The sequence below is a fragment of the Henckelia pumila genome, chromosome 4 (assembly GCF_033568475.1).
Source record: "Henckelia pumila isolate YLH828 chromosome 4, ASM3356847v2, whole genome shotgun sequence".
Lineage (NCBI taxonomy): Eukaryota > Viridiplantae > Streptophyta > Magnoliopsida > Lamiales > Gesneriaceae > Henckelia > Henckelia pumila.
The window spans coordinates 26,851,850-26,872,857 of record NC_133123.1 but is presented as its reverse complement, the minus strand read 5'-3'; the positions used below and the strand labels follow the sequence as shown (position 1 = coordinate 26,872,857).

The 21,008-nt window shown below is 33.7% G+C and overlaps 2 protein-coding genes across 6 annotated transcripts; one reads left to right on the top strand and one right to left on the bottom strand.

Annotated features, from left to right (window-relative positions):
* Positions 1–3,379: 3,379 nt before the first annotated feature.
* On the bottom strand, positions 3,380–3,758 carry LOC140863854 (uncharacterized). Its single transcript, XM_073267601.1, has one exon. It carries the CDS (start codon positions 3,635–3,637, stop codon positions 3,428–3,430), a length of 210 nt encoding a protein of 69 aa, XP_073123702.1. The 5' UTR covers positions 3,638–3,758; the 3' UTR covers positions 3,380–3,427.
* A 4,117-nt stretch (positions 3,759–7,875) lies between these two features.
* Positions 7,876–20,772, top strand: LOC140861995 (protein NUCLEAR FUSION DEFECTIVE 4-like). Of its 5 annotated transcripts, XM_073264996.1 has the most exons (7): positions 7,881–8,147; positions 9,781–9,817; positions 10,354–10,390; positions 10,497–10,540; positions 17,775–18,169; positions 18,877–19,805; positions 19,897–20,772. In XM_073264996.1, the coding sequence occupies exons 5-7, from the start codon at positions 17,831–17,833 to the stop codon at positions 20,402–20,404; spliced, it is 1,776 nt and encodes a 591-aa protein (XP_073121097.1). In that variant the 5' UTR covers positions 7,881–8,147; positions 9,781–9,817; positions 10,354–10,390; positions 10,497–10,540; positions 17,775–17,830; the 3' UTR covers positions 20,405–20,772. The 5 variants fall into 5 exon arrangements, with proteins under 5 accessions (XP_073121100.1, XP_073121099.1, XP_073121097.1 ...); XM_073264999.1 differs by lacking the exon at positions 10,354–10,390 and having other exon boundaries at positions 7,876–8,147; positions 18,877–19,770; positions 19,897–20,307; XM_073264998.1 differs by lacking the exon at positions 10,354–10,390 and having other exon boundaries at positions 7,878–8,147; positions 18,877–19,800; positions 19,897–20,307.
* Positions 20,773–21,008: the final 236 nt, after the last annotated feature.

The following is a 21,008-nucleotide window of genomic DNA, read 5'->3' as shown; positions in this document are numbered from 1 at the left end:
AGGGACAGAACCAGAAGGGAGATCAGAGCTCCTAAGAGGTTTGGTGAAGCTGATCTGGCTTGGTATGCACTTACAGTAGCTGAGGAGGTGGAGCATTCAGAGTCAAATACTTATGATGAAGCTATGGCGAGTAAACAGAAAAACAAGTGGATTGAAGCTATGAATGAAGAGATGAACTCTCTCGAGAATAATCAAACCTGGAAGCTAGTAGACAGACCGAAGCATCAAAAGACATTGGGATGCAAGTGGATCTATAAACATAAGGAAGGAACTTCTGGTACAGATCAGATCAAGTATAAAGCAAGATTGGTTGCAAAGGGTTTTGGTCAAGTAGAAGGGATAGATTTTAATGAGGTCTATTCTCCAGTGGTCAAACATTGTTTCATCCGGATTATGTTAGCACTGGTGAACCAGCTCAACCTGGAGCTTGAGCATGGATGTGAAAACTGCGTTTCTACACGGTGACCTGGAAGAAACCATTTACATGGAACAACCAAAGGGCTTCATACATCAGAAAACCCAGAACAAAGTCTGCTTACTGAGAAAATCATTGTATGGGCTGAAGCAGAGTCCGAGGCAGTGGAACAAAAGGTTTGATGAGTTCATGATTGATATTGGTTTTGTGAGAAGCCAATATGACAGATGTGTCTATCTGAAGAAGGATGAAAGACAGGTTATCTTGTACCTACTGATTTACGTTGATGATATATTGATTGCAAGTAAAAGTAGGACAGAGATATCATCCTTGAAACAACAGCTCAACACAGAGTTTGAGATGAAAGATCTGGGTGAAGCGAAGAGAATTCTGGGCATGGATATAGTGAGAAACAGGAAAAGACAGGAGATTCATCTGAGTCAGAAGAACTATTTGAAGAAGGTTGTTCTGCGGTATAACATGAATCAAGCAAAATCTGTCTTGACCCCTATGGAACAACATTTGAAGCTATCTGCGAATCAGTCACCTGAATGTGAGGAAGACACGATGAAGATGGCTGGTATTCCATATGCTAGTGGAGTGGGGAGTCTCATATATGGAATGGTGTGCAGTAGGCCTGATTTGGCATACGCAATCAATGTTGTGTCGAGATTTATGGCTAATCCGGGAACATATCATTGGGAAGCTCTTAAGTGGATTCTCCGATATCTCATAAACACAACTGGGTTGGGGTTGAAGTTTGAGAAACAGCAAGATGGGATTGATCCGGTAGTTGGATATGTGGATTCAGATTTTGCTGGGAACTTAGACACAAGAAAGTCGTTGACTGGATATGTGTTCACCTTTTATGGCACAACGATCACCTGGAAGTCAAATTTATAGTCAGTGGTTGCTCTTTCTACCACTGAGGCAGAATTCATAGCTGTTACTGAGGCCATAAAATAAGGATTGTGGTTAAAAGGGATGATAGCGGAGTTGGGTGTAAAACAAGATCAAGTTGTAGTACACTGTGACAACCAAAGTGCAATACACTTGACGAAACACCAAGTCTATCATGAACGATCGAAACACATAGATGTGAAGATGCATTTCGTGAGAGATGTAATTGAAAAAGGAGATGTGGTCCTTGTGAAAATAGCATCAGAAGAAAATCCTGCAGATGCTATGACTAAGTCACTGCCGTATGCTAAGTTCAAGAAATGTTTGGACTTAGTTAATGCGGTGATTGAAAATTAGCCAAGGAGGCTAGGATGGAGAGCAGCATTCAACCTGAAAGAATCAAGGTGGAGATTGTTGAAGTATGCTTCTATCATATTGAATGAGAATAGAGAAGAGATCGGATCGAATAGTACAGATCAGATGAGCTCGGTGATCAGATGAGTTCATGGCCAGATCAAATACTGGGATCAGATCGGTGTGATGGTCAGATGAGTTTTCGGATGAGTTCATGCATATAGATTGCTCGAGTATTGTGACTTGGTTAGAAGTCAGATGAAGTTTCCGTAAAGCTGGAAGCTTGCAGGCAGATCGATGCAGATCGAAATACGAGGGCAGATCAGACTGATGAATGAAGGCTTATCGGGCTGGACCATGTTGACTTTATAATTGGGTCGTAAGTTACTGTTGACCTAAAGCCCAAGATGAAAGTCGGTCTAATTCTCTATATAAGCAGATGGAAGCTGGCCGCAACGAGAATAACAGAAAATCAAAATTCTTCAGAATATATTGAGAGAGAAGAAGAGAGATTTCGAAGGAGAAAACTAAGCGTAGATTGTGACGGGTAGATTCAAGGCTTTTAAGCTTGAATTGTGTTTGTATCTAACTTGATAGTTTGTCTGAGTCCATCTCTGTAATAAGCTATGTTCTTGAGCTTGGTTGTTTCTGTTGGTGATTAATAAAAGTGTGTGTTGCTCTTCCGTGGACGTAGGCAAATCTTTGCCGAACCACGTAAATACTTGCGTTGTTTATTGCTTTCGCGCGAGTGTGTGGGTTTGATCTGTGTGCGTTGGTTTTATCTGTTCTGAGATTGTGTTGTTATTCTTGTGTGTTTGTTTGCTTGGTGAATTCTCGAATACCAAATAAAGGATTGATTCCTAACATAGAGGAAAAGAAAGGAGATGAAAATTTAGTTGCAAAATAAAACGTACAATAATATTGCTATTTTTTTTTAATTACGAAAAGAAGAGATCTAATATTGTTTGTTTTATTTTAATTTATGGAATTAAAAAAAATTGCATGGAGCCTTATAATATACACACAATACTTTTTGCCAATAAAAAAAATTTAGCCAAGCAATTAAGAGTGATGAAGAACAAAGGAGCGATTACTTTTTCACGTGATTCCTTTAAAATTAACTTTATGCGTAATGGGATATATTCTCGATCGGCATTCACTTTTAAATTTATATGCCCTTTTAATATTTGGCCTAGCTTTAGATCGATCTGCAAGTAGTAGCTAGTGTTGCTTTGCTTAATTCTAATTTCTTCCAAAAGCAAATAAAAGAATGAAAGATTATGCAGGTCTGCTGATAGGCACTTCATTATTCGCACTGCTGACGCCTGGACTTGTATTCCAGCTACCAGCCAAGCAGAGGCCCGTCGAGTTCCTTAACATGACCACAAGTATGCCTTCCATGCTGTTGCATACTATTATCTATGCTTTGCTTCTTATTCTCTTGTTTGTTGTTCTTGATGTACATCTTTATGTCTAGCTACCTTAATTAATTAGCTTTTATATATTATCTTATTATTATCATATGATCTCTGCTCGATCGAATAACTTCTTTTTTTTTCGGAGATTAGTCATTATAATTATATATATGACATGGGGCTTATAAATTATTGATTTTATCGATCGATGTGTTCTTGGTCTAAAGAACATATATTATAAGAAAGAAAAGAAATTATAAATTAAATTCAAGAATATATATAATCTGAGCTGCACATATAAAAACAGATCATTAATTTGAACGATGAGTAGCTAGCTAGCTAGCTATCCCATGTACATGTGCACACCAATAGCTAACAAGAAGATACAGCTGAGAGCAAAGTAGATAATGGCATGTATCAATACAGATACACCACTGGTTTGGAAGTTCCCGAACTCCACGAACCGGCTGCGACCCGGCAACTGAATCAGCAACCCCGGCGTCAGCAGCACGAACAGCACAACCGCCACGAACACCGGACCCCAATCCGACATCTAGATCCCCCGGCCCTCTTAGCTAGCTAGCTTATAAATTTATAATTATTAAATTAATAGAGCAATACAAATTAACTGTAGTTGGCGCAACACAAAAGTTTGAAAAATGGGCTAATTAATATATAAAGATGATGATCAAGATTTGTGAAATATATAAAAGAGGTGATGGTATTAATACATGAGATCGGTCTTGGAAAAGGTGATAAATGCTACCGAATCAAGCCATCTCAGATTAATTCATGTAACGTAAGTTGGAGGTTTTGGTTGCTTTGAAGCGATAATTTCTGATTCTGCTAATGTTTGCCAAAATGTTTCAAATGAATTGTCACTTTACATATATGTTAGTTTGATCAAATTTCGTACGTCCCATGTTACTTTAATGTACGTACATATATGCAAGCAAAGAATTATTTATGCAGTAGGAATAGGATCAACTAAGAATAAAGTGCAGTTTATATTTGATTTGAAGACATGAAGTTGGCAAAGCTAGCGAAACCCATACACAGAATCCAAGCACAACGCCTAAAGCAACATGAAATTGGAAAAGGAAAACAGACATGTAGAGTCGAATAAATAAAATTCCTCCATCTACATTTAAATTTTATTTTTTTATTATATTCATCATGGATTGACACGTGTATCAAAAACCACGTAATGTAGTTATAAAATGTTACAGAATATGATCTGTTTCCTGTATCATCGTTATTCAATATTATTTTTGAATCCATTTCCGATTTATATATAGAGACACAGACAACCGGAAAAGTGGGCGTGGAAGGTATGCAAATGAATCGAATCGAGCCGAATAATGGTAAAATTTTAAGGTTCGAATTCGGCTCGATAAGAGTATATTCGAGTTCGAGCTCGATTCGAAGTTCGATAATTTCAAATATTTTGGCTCGAGTTTGGCTCGAAATGAAGTTCGAGTTCGGTTCGAAATATTCGAACCTATTCGTGAACTCTTCGGATATTATAGTTCGAAAGCTCGAAATGTATATATATTATTATATAATTATATTATATTAATTAAATATTAAAGCTCGCGAACTATTCGCGAACTATCGAATAGAGTAATTTCGGCTCAAGCTCGGCTCGAAAAAAAGTTCGAACATGTTCGAATTCGGCTCGAGTTCGATAAGCTCAAATATGGATCAAATATTTATCGAGCGGGCTCATAAAACTCACGAACAAGTTCGATTCGTTTGCACCTCTAGCGTGATTATGAGTCATTCATGAACCAGAATATGCATTAATAATTAATGTCACCACCTGTCCGCATTTCTTATTTACTTTCTACACATTTTGCATTAACTATTAAATATGATGACACGTAAAATTCGTACCAATATTTAAAGTAAAAGCTTGGTCAAGTGGACTCGAATTATGAGTCCGTATGCTCGTACCTTTTTTTTTTTTTTAAATACAATCTCGTGAAGTGATTTATCTAAATCTGATATCATATAACTAATTAATCATTTAACAAATATATGTTATATGCATTTTTTACAGATGTGCTAATTTTTGTATGTGCATTGGATAAACGTTCGGCTAAGACAGTATATTGCAAATCATGCTAGTCAAATAAATTGTAGTGGACAAACTTGTGTGACAAATTCATCCAAAAAAAAATTTTGTTAAAATAATTCGAACACATTACTATTGAGCAAACCATCGCTTACTCCACTGACTCAAATAGTCGTTAGGAGAGTTGCGTTCCTGGAAAATATATTATACTAATTACTGTTGATCGGAGTTAATGATTAGAGCATGAAAGTTCCAAAAAAAAAATCATAGTTAAAATTTATCCTCAGGAAAGTATAAACCGACAAGAAAGAAACTATATTCAATAAAAAATATTATTTTTAACTAATAAATTTTTTTATGATGGATTAAAATAAGATACCCATCTCACGATAGTTTTTTGTGAGTATTTCAAATGATATATATAAACTTACAAACCTTAGAATCGCAAATGTACTGGTGTATATCAAATAATTAAAATTATAAGCCCAATAAATTATATATTGTTTATACACTAACATGAAATAAAATAATAGGCGATTAGATTATTTATTATTTTAATTTTTAATAATAGGCGATGAGATGAAATTGGCCCTCAGTCAAAAACAAAAAAGCAAGAGAGGACAAAGAAGGTGAATGGAATGTACTGAAGCCCATTTATCTTCAAACAAGTCCAAACCATGCAAAGCCCGTGTGTGTGGTTTTTTTTTTTTTTTTTTTTTGCTATAAAATATTTTAAAAATAAATGTGTGTTCGAACTTTGGAGTTTGGATTGTATTTTTTTTTCCTATTTCTTTTCTTGTAAGAGATTTATTTCCCCTTTGACCAGTGTTTTTTTTAATATAAAAATTACCTCTCAATTATTCTTTAAAATTTATATTTGGAGAACAATTTTTAAAAACATTTCATAGATTTTTTTTACAAAAATATTTTCCAAACATATGCTTTAATTTTTTTTAGTTATAGAAATACTTAAAATTTTTATCAAATATCTGTCTAAACAGAATCAACATTTTTATCAAATTTATTTTATTAATTAATATGTTTTCTTCTCTTTAGTTTACCCGAAATAAATTTCATATTTTCACAATAATAACATTTCTAGCATGCATCTTGTTTAGACTACAGCTTCCTGTATTCTACAAAATTAATATAAAATAATATATCTTAGTTATTTATGGGCCATAGTTTTTTTCTGACTTGATAAATAGAAGTTTACCAACATTAAAAATAACTAAAAAAAGAAAACATGTGTGGAACCTCTAAAACCTCATAAATAATTTAATAATAAAAGAACATAGATAATAGATAAGATCCACTTAAGCTATTTTCCGTGAAGAAATTGAATAAAGAGATGGACGACATTAATTGACATAGGACATGTATGTATTTATAGCCATCTCTTGTTTGGACTTTAGTTCCTTATATCTCAAGATGCATATCAAGTTATGGTATTTATATCATCTTGCGTACATTTAATGTAACTTAATTTAGAGCAATCATGTCCAACAAGAAAACGTTTATTTTCAAGTTTACATACGAAATATAGGTGCCAAATCTCCATATTTTAATTATCATTTGGCTAATTATAGATCTTGTAATATAATTGACGCCTAAAAAAAAAAAAGAAATGGGGCACATATTATAGAGTGACCCTTGGTGCACACTTCAAGGAGTATTGGATAAGAATTCAAATAGTGTGACCTTTTTTCATATCGCAAAGGTCCTTTTCTTCCCTACCTCTTCAGACTTTTTGTCCACTTTTTTATTTTCTGTCTCATTTATATTTAATATTTTAAAACAATTTACACACCAACTTGTGCAATCGGGGTCCTATACACTTTGTACACTTCCTATTTCTTATTATTAATATTATTATTCATTATAATTTAAAATATTCCATGTGTATTATGCAATTCCCTCTACTCGAGTCTTGGTATGATTATGATCCTTTGAAAAGTTCAAGAAAGGGAATATCCCATCGTCCTCATATTATTTTTATACGCAATTAATTAATTACCTCTTACCTAATGGTCAATAATTTTGTGCTGATTAATAAAGAGGGCATCACCATCTTAATTAAATAATTGATTGAATAAATAATAACATAATAATAACAACAATAGTAAACAGTACAAATGGTACACTTGTATTAACATGTGATTTTTTAAGATTTTTGTGTGGTTGCTGTTTGATCTCTTTAATGCGCTCTCGAAAAATGGGCACGGGTGGATGAATTGACCCAGATATGTTAAAAGTACCTGAATTAAAACGAGCAATCAGTAAATTTATTAAAATTTCAATTTAATTACACGACAAGATCCACACATGAGATATTTGCCATAGTCAACACATAAGAATAAATGTTATTTATATTATTTTTTGATGAAATGAACATACAATAGCTACAATTCATTGCACAAATATTAAGTTATGCAGATAAATCGAACTTGACAAACTTTGTACGACAAATTTATATATTTGTAAGTCGAATCTAACTCGTGATCATGGTTCAACGTATTTTTTTAATTTATCGCGGCTAAAATTGCATTGGATGATTAAATTTATAATGACTTGATTTGATCTGACTTTTGGTTATACAAATGGGATTAGAACTCTTTCTTATAAAGTTATCATTACCCAATTTTTAGAATTTGGACAATTGCTTTAATTGCTTATACAAATGTGATTACAACGCTTTCTTTGTTGTAAAACATGTGTGTGTACTTTTGTGTATGTGGTTGGCACTCTGTAATACGGCCTCCCAACTGTTACCTACCAGCACACCCATCATTGTCGTTCCACCCCTACGGCTCTCTGTCATATTTCATATCTACTTATAATAATAAAGCGTCAATAAGTTAGAATGGGCCTGTTTCTTGGCCGTAGCTTTTCATTTCTTCCATTTCCTCATACTTTCTCTGTCCTCTGGGTCTGCGTACTTGCTGTGTCTTTTTGATTCAAGTGATCTTCCTTTGTCTCTGTTTTGGTATTTTTCTTATGCTTTCCATGGGTTTATATCTGCTCGTCTTGTTATTCTAAATAGTTTACTTTTTCTTTCTTGTTTGTACATAGATTTACCTTTTTCTTTATATCTGGGTTCTGTTTGTTGGAAAAGAAAAACTTGTAAAGAGAAAATGCTGCACATACATTTTTCGGCATGCTGTAGATGGATCTGTTATGTTTTTTCTTATATGTGTTTTTGTCAAATACTTTTAACGTCTACTGAGTTTTTAGATCTGAGTTCCTGCTGTCTCGACTTGTTTTTTCTTGTTTGTTTTCGTATGATGTACAGATATATTCCTGGAGCTGAGTTCTTGTTTGCTCAAAAAATACCACACGGTCATTTATTTAGATTTATTAGTAGTCGTGGTTGATACTGGATTGAAACTCTAATTGTAATTGTCCGAGGCTCTGTATACTTTAATCATTTCGATCTTTTGCAGACATTTTTTAATCAATGAATTATATGTGGTGTACTTGTGTCCATACTAATTTAATAATATAGTTGGTCTTCGGTTTTTAGAAGAGAAAATGGAATTTTGCTTTGCATTTTTGTTTGTTTATGTGGAAGCAACACATACATCCTTGTGTGGCTCTGATCTTTTGCGAAGCACTAAAGTTTGGATTTTTCTTCAAGCAGGATCCATTGCGCATGTGACCCAGATTATTCTTTTATGTTTGAAAATTTGAATTAAAATTCTATATAATTTCACGTTCTAAAATTGAATATATCTTTTTTTTTTTTTGCAAGCAACAATTGAATATATCTATTAAATTAAATATTAAATAATCCAGAATTGGAAAACTATGTTAAAAACGAGGCTTATTAAATCATTCTTTAATAAATAAAAAAGATATGTTACTTGATCTACTACCACAAGTGAAGCTAACTCTTCCTATCAAAACTTGGATTTTGATATTTTATCCCACATTTTTATAAAAATTTGGCCATCGGAATATTCGAATGTTAGTTTTCATGTAATATTTTTAATTTTTTTTTTTCGATAATATTTCATTGGAAAATTGATTGTTTGACATTAGAAAATAATGATATTACACAAACAATTTGCTAGCTTTTTTGGCTTCTTACATTTGCGCAATATTGGATACCTTTTTCCTTTCCACTTTTTAATGGAATCTACAATCTAGGATTTTTTTTAAACGTTCAGATTCTGTTTTCGGTTTTCAACTTACACTGATAATACTGAATTACTTTCTTTCTCCAGTTCTTTTTTTTTGTCGTTCTCCAAAATTTTTTCACTCTTCTGTTATAGTGGCATGTGTGATTAGTCTTGTAGTTTTCTTTGGAATGACATGTTTTGCATTTTAGGTTTCAATTGTTCACAAATTATGGAGCTTATTTAATTTATTGACTGCCAATTTAGTATTTAATTTTCTAAAATGAAAAAATGTGTACTTTATTCGGCCTATCTTTTCTTCCTACCTTTCTTTCTTTTCTCAATCACATTCATTATCATTCTGCTTGCACAGGTCATACTTCTGTTTCCACACCCATACATATACAACTTTATATATGTATACACACATTAATATAATGTTATAATATTTTCTTTGTTTTGTAATTTTATATTTTAATAATATCTTCACTGTTTTCTCAGGTGTCGTTTCTGAAAGGGATAACAAAGCTTTGAGTAGGTACATTTACTTTCTCTATTCCCATTTTCCTTTATATGTGCTGCCTAAAGTCTTTTAATACAATTAAAAAAACTTAAAAAAGAAGATAGTAACTAGGCATTTCTATGCCTCACCTTTTTTCTCTCTATGCAATGCATTTATGTTATTAAATCTATGTGTTTTGTTTTGTTTTGTTTACACTAAAAAATTTTGTACGTACGTGTTTCATCTTCTGCCTTCTTTTCCTATTCTTCGATTCAACATGTTACAACGTTATCTGTGTCCATTTAAACTATAGGTACACAATGATACATGAGGGGTTTCTTGGTCAAAACTGGTGACTTACGTTAAATTGTTTTATTTTACAAACTCGTTAAGTTGGGAAGCGATTGTAATGAAACCTCTCATTGACATGGAGTTTTTTCCCTTGAGAAGACCAACCAATTGATAGAGAAAATCTTTAAATCGTTTTAAGCTAACCATAAGGAAAAAATTAAAAGAGAACAACAATCTTGAAAATTCATGATTTGAATTTTTATTTTCCTTTGCTTTGATAGGTTGCTTCTAACAACAGCTTGTGCTTGCATATAAACTGTATGTTGAATATATTTATGCAATACTCGGTGTTCTAATTTTATTTTTTAACGACCCAGTTAATTTTAAAATATGTTAACTCACAGAGGTCATTTTAATATTTTAGGCCAACTGCTGCTCTTTCCAAAGATTGCTGGAGGATTTCATGCTGTAAGCTAAGTTAATTTTACTTAAATAACTTCTGAATTATTAAATTTAGTTCTTTTTAACATAGTTTTTGATTAAGTAGTTTCAAAAAATATTACACTTACAAATATTTAGGTAAAACAATTTTATCTTGTAAAGAAAATCAGCTATAATGTTACAAACAGAAGAAGAAGTTGTCTCACAAGTTAATAAGATTAAAAAAAGTCATAAAAGAAAATATATTTCTTTAGAAGATCACAGATTAGCGAAAAACTTTCACCGGAGACAACAAAGGGAATTTTCAAGTTCAAATAACACCGACATTAACAATGTGAAGGGTCCTGATCCATTAAGATGTATCGTAGATAGTCCAGATGTACTACCTAACATGGAAAATTGTCAATTTTGTAATGCAAAACGTATTATTTAGAACCACCAACTTTTTGTTGTTCTTTAGGAGAAATAAATCTTGCATCAACAGAAATGCCTTCTGAATTAGTCCACTTATATCTTGGGGACAATGAATATGCTAGAGAATTCAATAATTGTGTTCGTAGTTATAACAACATGTTTGCTTTCACATCGATGGGCATACATTGTGACAAATCTTTGGCTACAAGAAATGCTGAAATTTATACATTTTGTGTGCAAGGTCAAATGTATCACTTATTGGATCACTTAATACCATCAAATAACGAGAAACCAAAAAATCTACAACTATATTTTTTCGATACTGAACATGAGATCTTGAATCGAATGTGCATTATCTCAAAATTTAAAGAAACTATTGTACAAAAATTAATTCAAATCTTGGCAGTAAATCCATACGCAAATTTCTTTCGTAGTCTAAATAGTATTCATAATCTGAACGAATTTAAATTCATTTTACAAGCTGATCTTGCCATTGACCAACATGTTTTTAACAAGCCTAATGTGTCTCAAATTGCTGCCATATGGTTAGATCCAAGGGCGGATCTAGGACTTTAGCTTTTGGGGGGCCATTTACAAAATATTGACAAAATATTAAAAGATAATATTGCACTACTCTTAACAAATATATTTTTAGCTACTCTTAAACAAATAATAATTTATTTTACTTCCAAGCATAGCTAGTTTCAAAATGAATAACCTTTTTGTTTTTATTTTTATTATAACTTTTTATTATATATATATATATAAACTTAAAGGAAAACATATGTAGCTTTACTTTCACGACGAATACCCATTTTATTTTATTTTTTTTTTAGAAATTTCTTATTTTATGTAATGCTAGGAAATTTAGAAGAAGAAAATTAGAAGAACATGGAGTTTCATTTTTTATTTTTATTAGTTTGAATGAATATACCCTTTTTTTTTTATTAGTTTGAAATTTATTATTATTATTATTATTATTATTATTATTATTATTATTAGAGAGAAAATCATAATTTATTTTACTCCAAAGCCTAGCTAGTTTCAAGATGAACAACTTTTTTATTTTTATTAGTTTGAAATTTTTTATTTTATATATATAAACTTAGAGAAAAACATATGTATTTTTACTTTCACGACGAATATCTATTTTATTTTTTATTTTTTGAAATTTCTTATTTTAAATAATTTTAGAGAAAATTTAGAAGAAGAAAATTAGAAAAACATGGAGTTTCATTTTTATTAGTTTGAATGAGTAGACTATTTTCTTTTTATTTTTATTAGTTTGCAAATTTTTATTAGTATTATTATTATTATTATCAGATATTTTAATAGAAAATTTTAAAAAAATTTATTGCAGAGACTCGAACACGCCCTTCATTCAAGGGTGGCAAATCATTTACCAATATGCTACACGGCAGTTGAGCATATGAGTGGGACAAATATTTATATACTATTGTTTCAAGAAATATATACATATATAATACAAAAAATTTCAAAATTTTTTTTGGGGGGCCGTGGCCCACCTTCGCCCTATGGTGGGTCCGCCCCTGGTTAGATTTGTTGAATCTGAACATTGTACAAGTCAACACATTCAAGTATATCCAAAAGGCAGTCAACCTCAAATTATAAAACATTATTTTGCTTGTTATGATTCTATGCAATATCCTCTTATATTTTCAAATGGAGAATTTGGATGGCATCCAAAAATTGAAAGATTAAACCGAAAACAAAAAAAAAATGATTCTCAAACCAACATGTGATGGTAAAATCATCAATAACATCCAGAATACCACGAACGCAAATGATTTTATAAACCCTCGAAACCAAGATAACGAAAAGGAAAAAAACCAAAGGTCAAAGGTATCATGTTGTGAATATTATTATTATAAGTTACAAATAAGAGAAAATGACAAATTATTATTGCTACATATTGGCAGACTTTTGCAACAGTACATAGTAGATATGTATATTAAACCGAGATATCAAGATTAGAATTTCTTAGAACTAAAGACATGCAAAATCGTTTGCAAAATGAAACATATAGTGGTTTACTAGACATTATTACAGAAGGGTGTCAAATGGGCAAAGACATTGGAAAACGTATCATATTACCCGCATCATTTATCGGAGGACCTAAAAATATGTGTAGAAGGTATATGGATGCTATAACTTTAGTGCAACATTATGGAAAACCTGATATCTTCTTAACAATAACTGCAAATCCAAATTGGCCAGAAATAAAAGCCTTGTGCTTACCTTATGATGAGATACAAAATAGACCTGATTTAATTGCAAGAATTTTTCGTTCAAAGCTCCATGTTTTGAAAAACAAATTATTGAAGAATAAAATATTTGGCCATGTCGTTGCTTACACTTACGTAATAGAATTCCAAAAAATAGGTTTACCACATGGTCACTTTTTACTTATTTTGAACAAAGCATCAAAAATGTTTCACCCAGAAGCATTTGACAGAATTGTAACCGCAGAATTACCTGATCCACATACTCAACCATATTTATTCTCATTGGTAATTAAACATATGATGCATGGACCTTGTGGTTTACTCAATCCAACTTGCCCTTGTATGAGAAAAGAAACCTGCAAATTTAATTATCCTAAAGATTTCTCAGAGGAAACTAAATACGGAACCAATTCATACCCAATATATCGACGTAGGAACAACAACAATGCTATTACTATTAGGGGTTCAAAGCTTGACAATCGTTTGTTCCTTATAATCAATACCTTCTTGCTAAATTTAATTGTCACATTAATGTTGAAGTATGTTCCACTATTCAAGCTATAAAATATATATATAAATATATTTACAAAGAACACGACAAAATTCTGTATACATTGATTTCAAATGAAAAAGATTTCACAATTGATGAAATTAAAAATTTCCAGTGTGCAAGATGGATTTCACCTCCTGAGGCAATTTGGCGAATTTACAAATTTGATCTGAACCAAATAAATTCGTCTGTAATATGCTTGCCAATTAATTTAGAGAACGAACAAGTAGTAATTTTCCCTACCAATCAATCAATAACCAGCATTGCCAATAACCCTGCAAATAAGAAAACAATGTTAACACAATTTTTTTACATGAACAAAAACAATGACCATGCTAAAAAAATGAATTGTTTATATGTTGAATTTCCTGAATATTTCGTTTGGCACAATGATTCAAAAGAATGGGAACCACGTAAAAAACATGAGGTCATTGGTCGAATCTATAGTTGTCATCCATCAGATGGCGAGAAATTTTATCTAAAGTTATTACTAATGCATGTTATAAAACCAACTTCCTTTAGGGATCTACGAACTATCAAAGGTAAATATTTCACTACATTTAGAGAAGCTGCACAAATATTAGGATTAATGGAAGACGACAACACTGCTGAAATGTGTATTGAAGAGACTGCTGCTTACTTAATGTCTGCTGCTTTACGACAATTATTTTCCACCATTCTTGTGTATTGTAACCCTAAGAATCCCAAACAACAATGGTTAAAATTTGAGCATTTTTTATCACAAGATTTTGAACAGAACAAAATTTTAACTCCATATGTAATTAAACACAAAGTTTTAGACATTTTTGCTTATTATCTTGACTTCATGGGGAAAAAATTGAAGGACTTCTTATTTGTTAATGATGACATTATGATAAGCTCTAACGACAGTCTAACTAAAGAAATACAAACTGAACGAAACATAATAATACCTACTGAAGATCTATTAGCTGTAAAACAACTTAACGAAGAACAAAAATTTGCTTACGAGAAAATTTTATATCATGTTAACAACAATTTACCAAATGTATTTTTCGTCGACGGTCCTGGTGGTACTGGTAAAACTTTTTTATACAGAGCACTTCTTGCTACAATTCGTTCAGCTGGTCATATAGCGCTTGCTACAGCTACTTCGGGCGTAGCTGTAACGACCCACTGTATCAAGACGGGTCTTTTCAGCGTGCTTATGTCCTCACTCACACGCACCCTGAGAAACTTCCCAGGGGGTCACCCATCCTATAATTGCCCCAAGTCAAGCACGCTTAACTTTGGAGTTCTTATGTGATGAGCTCCCGAAAAGAAGATGCACCTTCTTGATATGAGTTGTACATATCAAATCTTTTGTACCTCTCATTCCGGTGTGGGATCAGTTCATTCATGTCACCCGTCGCCCATTCTTTGGTGGGGTTTCCATCTTTCAGGTATTAACCACCCATATTGCGGACCATGTACCGCCCTAGGACTTTTTGGCTCCGGGTGTCACATGCCCACCAGCTTCCGCTTGGTTCGTCCCCGAACCACACCGTACTGGGAGAGGCCAGGCTTTGATACCATTTGTAACGACCCACTGTATCAAGACGGGTCTTTTCAGCGTGCTTATGTCCTCACTCACACGCACCCTGAGAAACTTCCCAGGGGGTCACCCATCCTATAATTGCCCCAAGTCAAGCACGCTTAACTTTGGAGTTCTTATGTGATGAGCTCCCGAAAAGAAGATGCACCTTCTTGATATGAGTTGTACATATCAAATCTTTTGTACCTCTCATTCCGGTGTGGGATCAGTTCATTCATGTCACCCGTCGCCCATTCTTTGGTGGGGTTTCCATCTTTCAGGTATTAACCACCCATATTGCGGACCATGTACCGCCCTAGGACTTTTTGGCTCCGGGTGTCACAGTAGCAACATCATTACTTCCCAGAGGACGTACATCATATTCAAGATTTAAAATTCATCTTGATGGGAATGACTCCAAACCTTGTAACATTAGTAAACAAGGCACTTTAGCTTACCTAATTAAATCAGCAAAGCTCATTATTTGGGATGAAGCTACCATGGCCAAGCGTTGTATTATTGAAAATTTTGACGAAATGTTAAGAGATATAATGGATTCAAATACAATATTCGGTGGTAAAACCATTGTATTCGGCGAAGATTTTCGACAAACACTACCAGTAGTTCTTAAAGGTAGCAAAGATTATATTATAGATTCTTCAATTGTCATGTCCCCTTTGTGGAACCAATTTCATAAATTGAATCTTAAGCAAAATATGCGAGCATCCCTTGATCTTTACTTTTCTTCTTATTTGCTTAAAATTGGTGATGGAATTGAGGATACTAATGAGAACGATGAAATTCAAATACCTCCTCAAGCAAACGTTCCATTTACAGATGATACAAGTCATTAAATACATTAATAGACATGGTATTTCCAAATATTAACGATGAAAATCTGGATTTCTCTTATTTTTTAATCGGGCCATACTTACCACAAGAAATGACTTTGTCCACGAAATAAATGATGTTCTAATTAATATATTTCCTGGCGAAGAGACTACATATTTTAGTTGTGATGAAAACACGAGTACTTGTGTCATACCAGACCAAGAAGAATTGTTCCACAGTTTAACTCCTCAAGGACTTCCTCCTCATAAACTAAATTTAAAAATAAATGCACCTATTATATTGTTAAGAAATATTAATCCAAACGAAGGACTTTGTAATGGTACAAGGCTTCTTTGCGAAGGTTTCACTACAAATATTATTTACGCTAAAATCTCAGTCCGTGTCCATGCAAAAAAACCTGTATTTATTCCTCGTGTAACGCTAGAAGCTCCACATGATAATTTCTCATCTATTCCATTCAAACGAAAACAATTTCCAATACGTTTATGTTATGCAATGACAATCAATAAAGCACAAGGTCAAACGCTAGATTTTGTTGGTGTTTATCTAAAAGAACCTGTCTTCTCACATGGTCAACTTTATGTTGCAATGTCAAGAGCAAAAACTATCAAGCAATTGAGAGTGCTTATAAGACCAGCAACACCATTAATACAAAGTACTGATTATACAAAAAATGTTGTATACCACGACGTTCTGGACGCTGCTAATACTTATTAACTCAAGTAAGTTCTTATCTTATTATTTGTTGTGAGGACCTCGGGTGCTAATCTCATCTTAAGGGGTAATTAATGAATAAACATCAATTCTTCAACACAATTTCGAAATCCCATAGCTAAAAATTTCAGAATTTCGAATATCATTTCATAATTCAAAAACATGCTCAAACGACGATCTTTTTTCGATCCAACTTAGATATGCTATCGTCGTATAGTTGTGCTTCTCCTTTTAAGGATAGCAATACACATAATATCGCTTTAATTGACTCCTTCAAGTTTTATCTTCCTCTTTTCATGATCAATTCCAATTATCCCCTTTGCCTCATCCGTCTAAAAAACTTCATTGTTGTATGAACATTAATCATTAATATCTTTTAACAGATCAGCTTCCCAGATCTTCACAAATATGACCCAGAACTCGCATGGTCATTGACGTCGGACAATTTTGTTGACTGATTGAGATCCAATCTTAGCTTAGTCGAGGTCGAGTCTGTTTTGTGCGGCCACAGTTGCAAACAAAATACTATCCTCTTACTGTGTCTTTGATACATACATGTTATAGCATTATGGTTGAAGCATTATGGTGTTCAACCACGATTAAAATTACTGGTATTTTTTTATGGAGATGTAGAGGCACCTCCATTTTTTAGTTATTTATTTTCCTATTTCTTCTTTCTCGCTATGTCATTAATTATAAACAGTACTTTCATTACTTTTAAATTAATGTATTCCATTTCCACTTAGCTGTAGAATAACAAATGAATCTCTTATCAATCTTACATATTTGTACATATCTTCATTAATTTCTCTTTAATTCCCTCTGTTATAATATTGAAAATCTGGGTAAAAACTAAAAAATTGAACCCTACCTAGTTTATTTGATAAGGGTTAACAGAACGGCCTCTAAATTTGCTATATACACCCATTTCAGAATTCCCAACTGGAAGCACTTGGCTTTTGATTGGCGCATAAGAAGTTTGGGAATCGATGATGGGTTACTTCAGTGAAGGGATCCGTTCTTTTGTCAATAACAGATGGTTGGTGTTCGTGGCTGCAATGTGGATACAATCATGTGCGGGGATCGGGTATTTGTTTGGCAGCATATCGCCGGTGATCAAGCGTTCTTTGAACTACAATCAAAGGCAGGTGGCGAGATTAGGGGTGGCGAAGGATTTGGGGGACAGCGTCGGATTCTTGACTGGGGCTTTATGTGAGATTTTGCCGTTATGGGCTGCTCTAATTATTGGTGTGATGATGAATTTTGTTGGGTATGGTTGGGTTTGGCTCATTGTGTCTGGGAGAGCTCCTGTTCTGCCATTATGGGCTGTGAGTACAGATTTTCTCTTCTTATGTTGTTTGATCCATGATTTTATTTTAAGTATTTGGATCATGGATCTGTTTTAGATGTTGAGTTGAGTTCAAGGTCTTGTGTTTTTATCTTAACTGTTCAAGTCCTTTGACTTTTTGATTTGTTGTCTTTTCGCGAGATTTATTCGATTCATCTGAGTGTTTTGTGGATCATGCTGTTTTCTGTGGTTCTATTGTGACCGGAGTCGTTCAATACTATTATTGATTCAACCTTTTGAATCCATTTGTTTTCCACATGTTTTTTTTCCTGATGATACTCGGATGAGTCCACCTCTGGATCTCACGTTTCTTCGTTAATTCACAAAGATATCATTTTTATATTTAAAAAAATTAACTTGATAGTGAACTGTGGATTTATCTTTACAGACGGATTACTGATTTCCATTTTCTTTTAATTTGATAATTATCTTCAGGCGGTTTTATATTTTTCATAAGTGCAGAGTCTTGCTTTAGAAAGACTTCATACATATGGAAGAGAACAGAGTTAATTTGTTCATGTGGTATCTTAAAGTAGAGATAAGCTCTGTTGCTTACTGTCGTTTGTAATTGACTGTTGACTCAAGTCCTTTTTCTTTACAAAATGAAGGCAAAGCACAACTTTAGTAGTTAGAAATTTTTTGTTTAGTATTGAACAAGTTTAATCTTTATCATCTGTTCATGTGTAGATGTGCATTCTTATATTTGTGGGAACCAATGGCGAGACCTACTTCAACACAACAGCATTGGTTTCTTGCGTGCAAAACTTCCCTAAAAGCCGTGGTCCTGTTGTGGGAATACTTAAGGGTTTTGCGGGATTAAGTGGTGCAATCTTGACTCAAATATACGCACTGATGCATACTCCAGACCACGCATCGCTCATATTTATGGTTGCGGTTGGGCCAACAATAGTGATCATTGCTCTTATGTTCATTGTCAGGCCTGTTGGAGGTCACAAGCAAATACGGTCATCCGATGGGTTTAATTTCTCAGTTATCTATGGCATATGCGTTGTTTTGGCTGCTTATTTGATGGGGGTAATGCTGGTGCAAGATATAGTTGATTTAAACCAAACCATAATTACAATTTTCACTATCATTCTACTAGTTATTTTGTTTATTCCCATTACTATTCCGGTGACTCTGAGTTTTTATCGGGAGCCAAAATTACCTGTCGAAGAGGCACTTCTACCTGAATCTCAAAAACAAGAGGCTGGCAAATCTGAAGATGATGGTCAAGAAGTCATATTTAGTGAAATTGAAGATGAAAAGCCAAAAGAGGTTGACTTACTTCCTGCTTTAGAGAGGCAAAGGAGGATTGCCCAACTGCAGGCAAAGCTAGCCCAAGCAGCTGCAGAAGGAGCTGTGAGAATCAAGAAACGAAGACCACATAGAGGGGAGGATTTCACATTATTGGAGGCATTGATAAAGGCAGATTTTTGGCTTATATTTTTCTCTCTTCTACTGGGCTCGGGTTCTGGCTTGACTGTTATCGACAATTTGGGTCAGATGAGCCAATCCTTGGGTTATGAAAACACCCATGTATTTGTTTCGATGATCAGCATTTGGAACTTTCTTGGTCGTGTAGGTGGTGGCTACATCTCTGAGAAAATTGTTACGTATGAAGTTCTATATTTTTATCTCAACGTGTATGTTTACAAATTGCTATGTATTTTTTTCTCACTACAATTATTGTATACTGCAAAACAGGGACTATGCATATCCAAGGCATGCTGCCATGGCCGGTGCCCAAGTGGTAATGGCATTCGGACATTTCTTCTTCGCAATGGGCTGGCCCGGGGCAATGTATGTCGGAACTCTCCTTGTCGGTGTCGGATACGGAGCACACTGGGCAATAGTGCCTGCAGCTGCCTCGGAGCTTTTTGGGCTGAAAAAGTTCGGTGCTTTGTACAATTTTCTCACTTTAGCAAACCCGGCAGGTTCATTAATATTCTCAGGTGTTATTGCCAGTAGCATATATGACAGAGAGGCAGAAAAACAAGCTCACAACAGTCCTCATGTATATCACAGTATGATGACTTCATTTTCAAGATTCTTATATCTCGCGGAACAACCAAAGTGCCATGGTTCCATTTGCTTCTTCGTAACTTTCTTGATCATGTCTGGATTTTGCATCATTGCTGCTGTTTTAAGTATGGTGCTCGTGTATCGAACAAAGATAGTGTATGCTAATCTTTATGGAAGATCTCTACGTTAAACTAGCTGCGATTTCTGTTTTAAACTGGGATAAAAGGTCGGTTTCTGGATATGGAGATGCCCAAGGTTGAGTAATAAAAAACTTCTCTATGGTAGAATGCTTGGAACGAGAAAAGAGCATATTAATTTGAAGGGATATAGCTGTTTTTATCGCTATTATCTTTATATATATGCACGTATTTGCTTCATATTCTTTATCGCCACCAACTTATGGTTGGCGTGGGATGCGTAGTATGCTTGGTGTTGCGTCTGCATGTTTTCTATTCTTTTGTTTGTAATATCGAAATTATTTGGCTAAATCTTGAGCTTCTGTGATGTATCCTCACACGCTATGGTTTTGATTTTATATTGCTTGGGCTTGATGCATTATGATTCTCTGTAAAATTGCTACTGTAAAATTTCTTTAGACTGTTGCCTCTTTCCTACGTTTTCTCGAATCAATTGAAATAATTTGCCGATCAGGAGAGCGCTCACAAATTTTGGCTTTATAAGACAACTATGAATCATAAACTTACACTCGATTCGATAAAATGAACTTTATTTTGTTTCTTCCCCCTTCAAGAATCATTAACTACAAACAGTGTTAGAGATTGCCTCAATTTGAA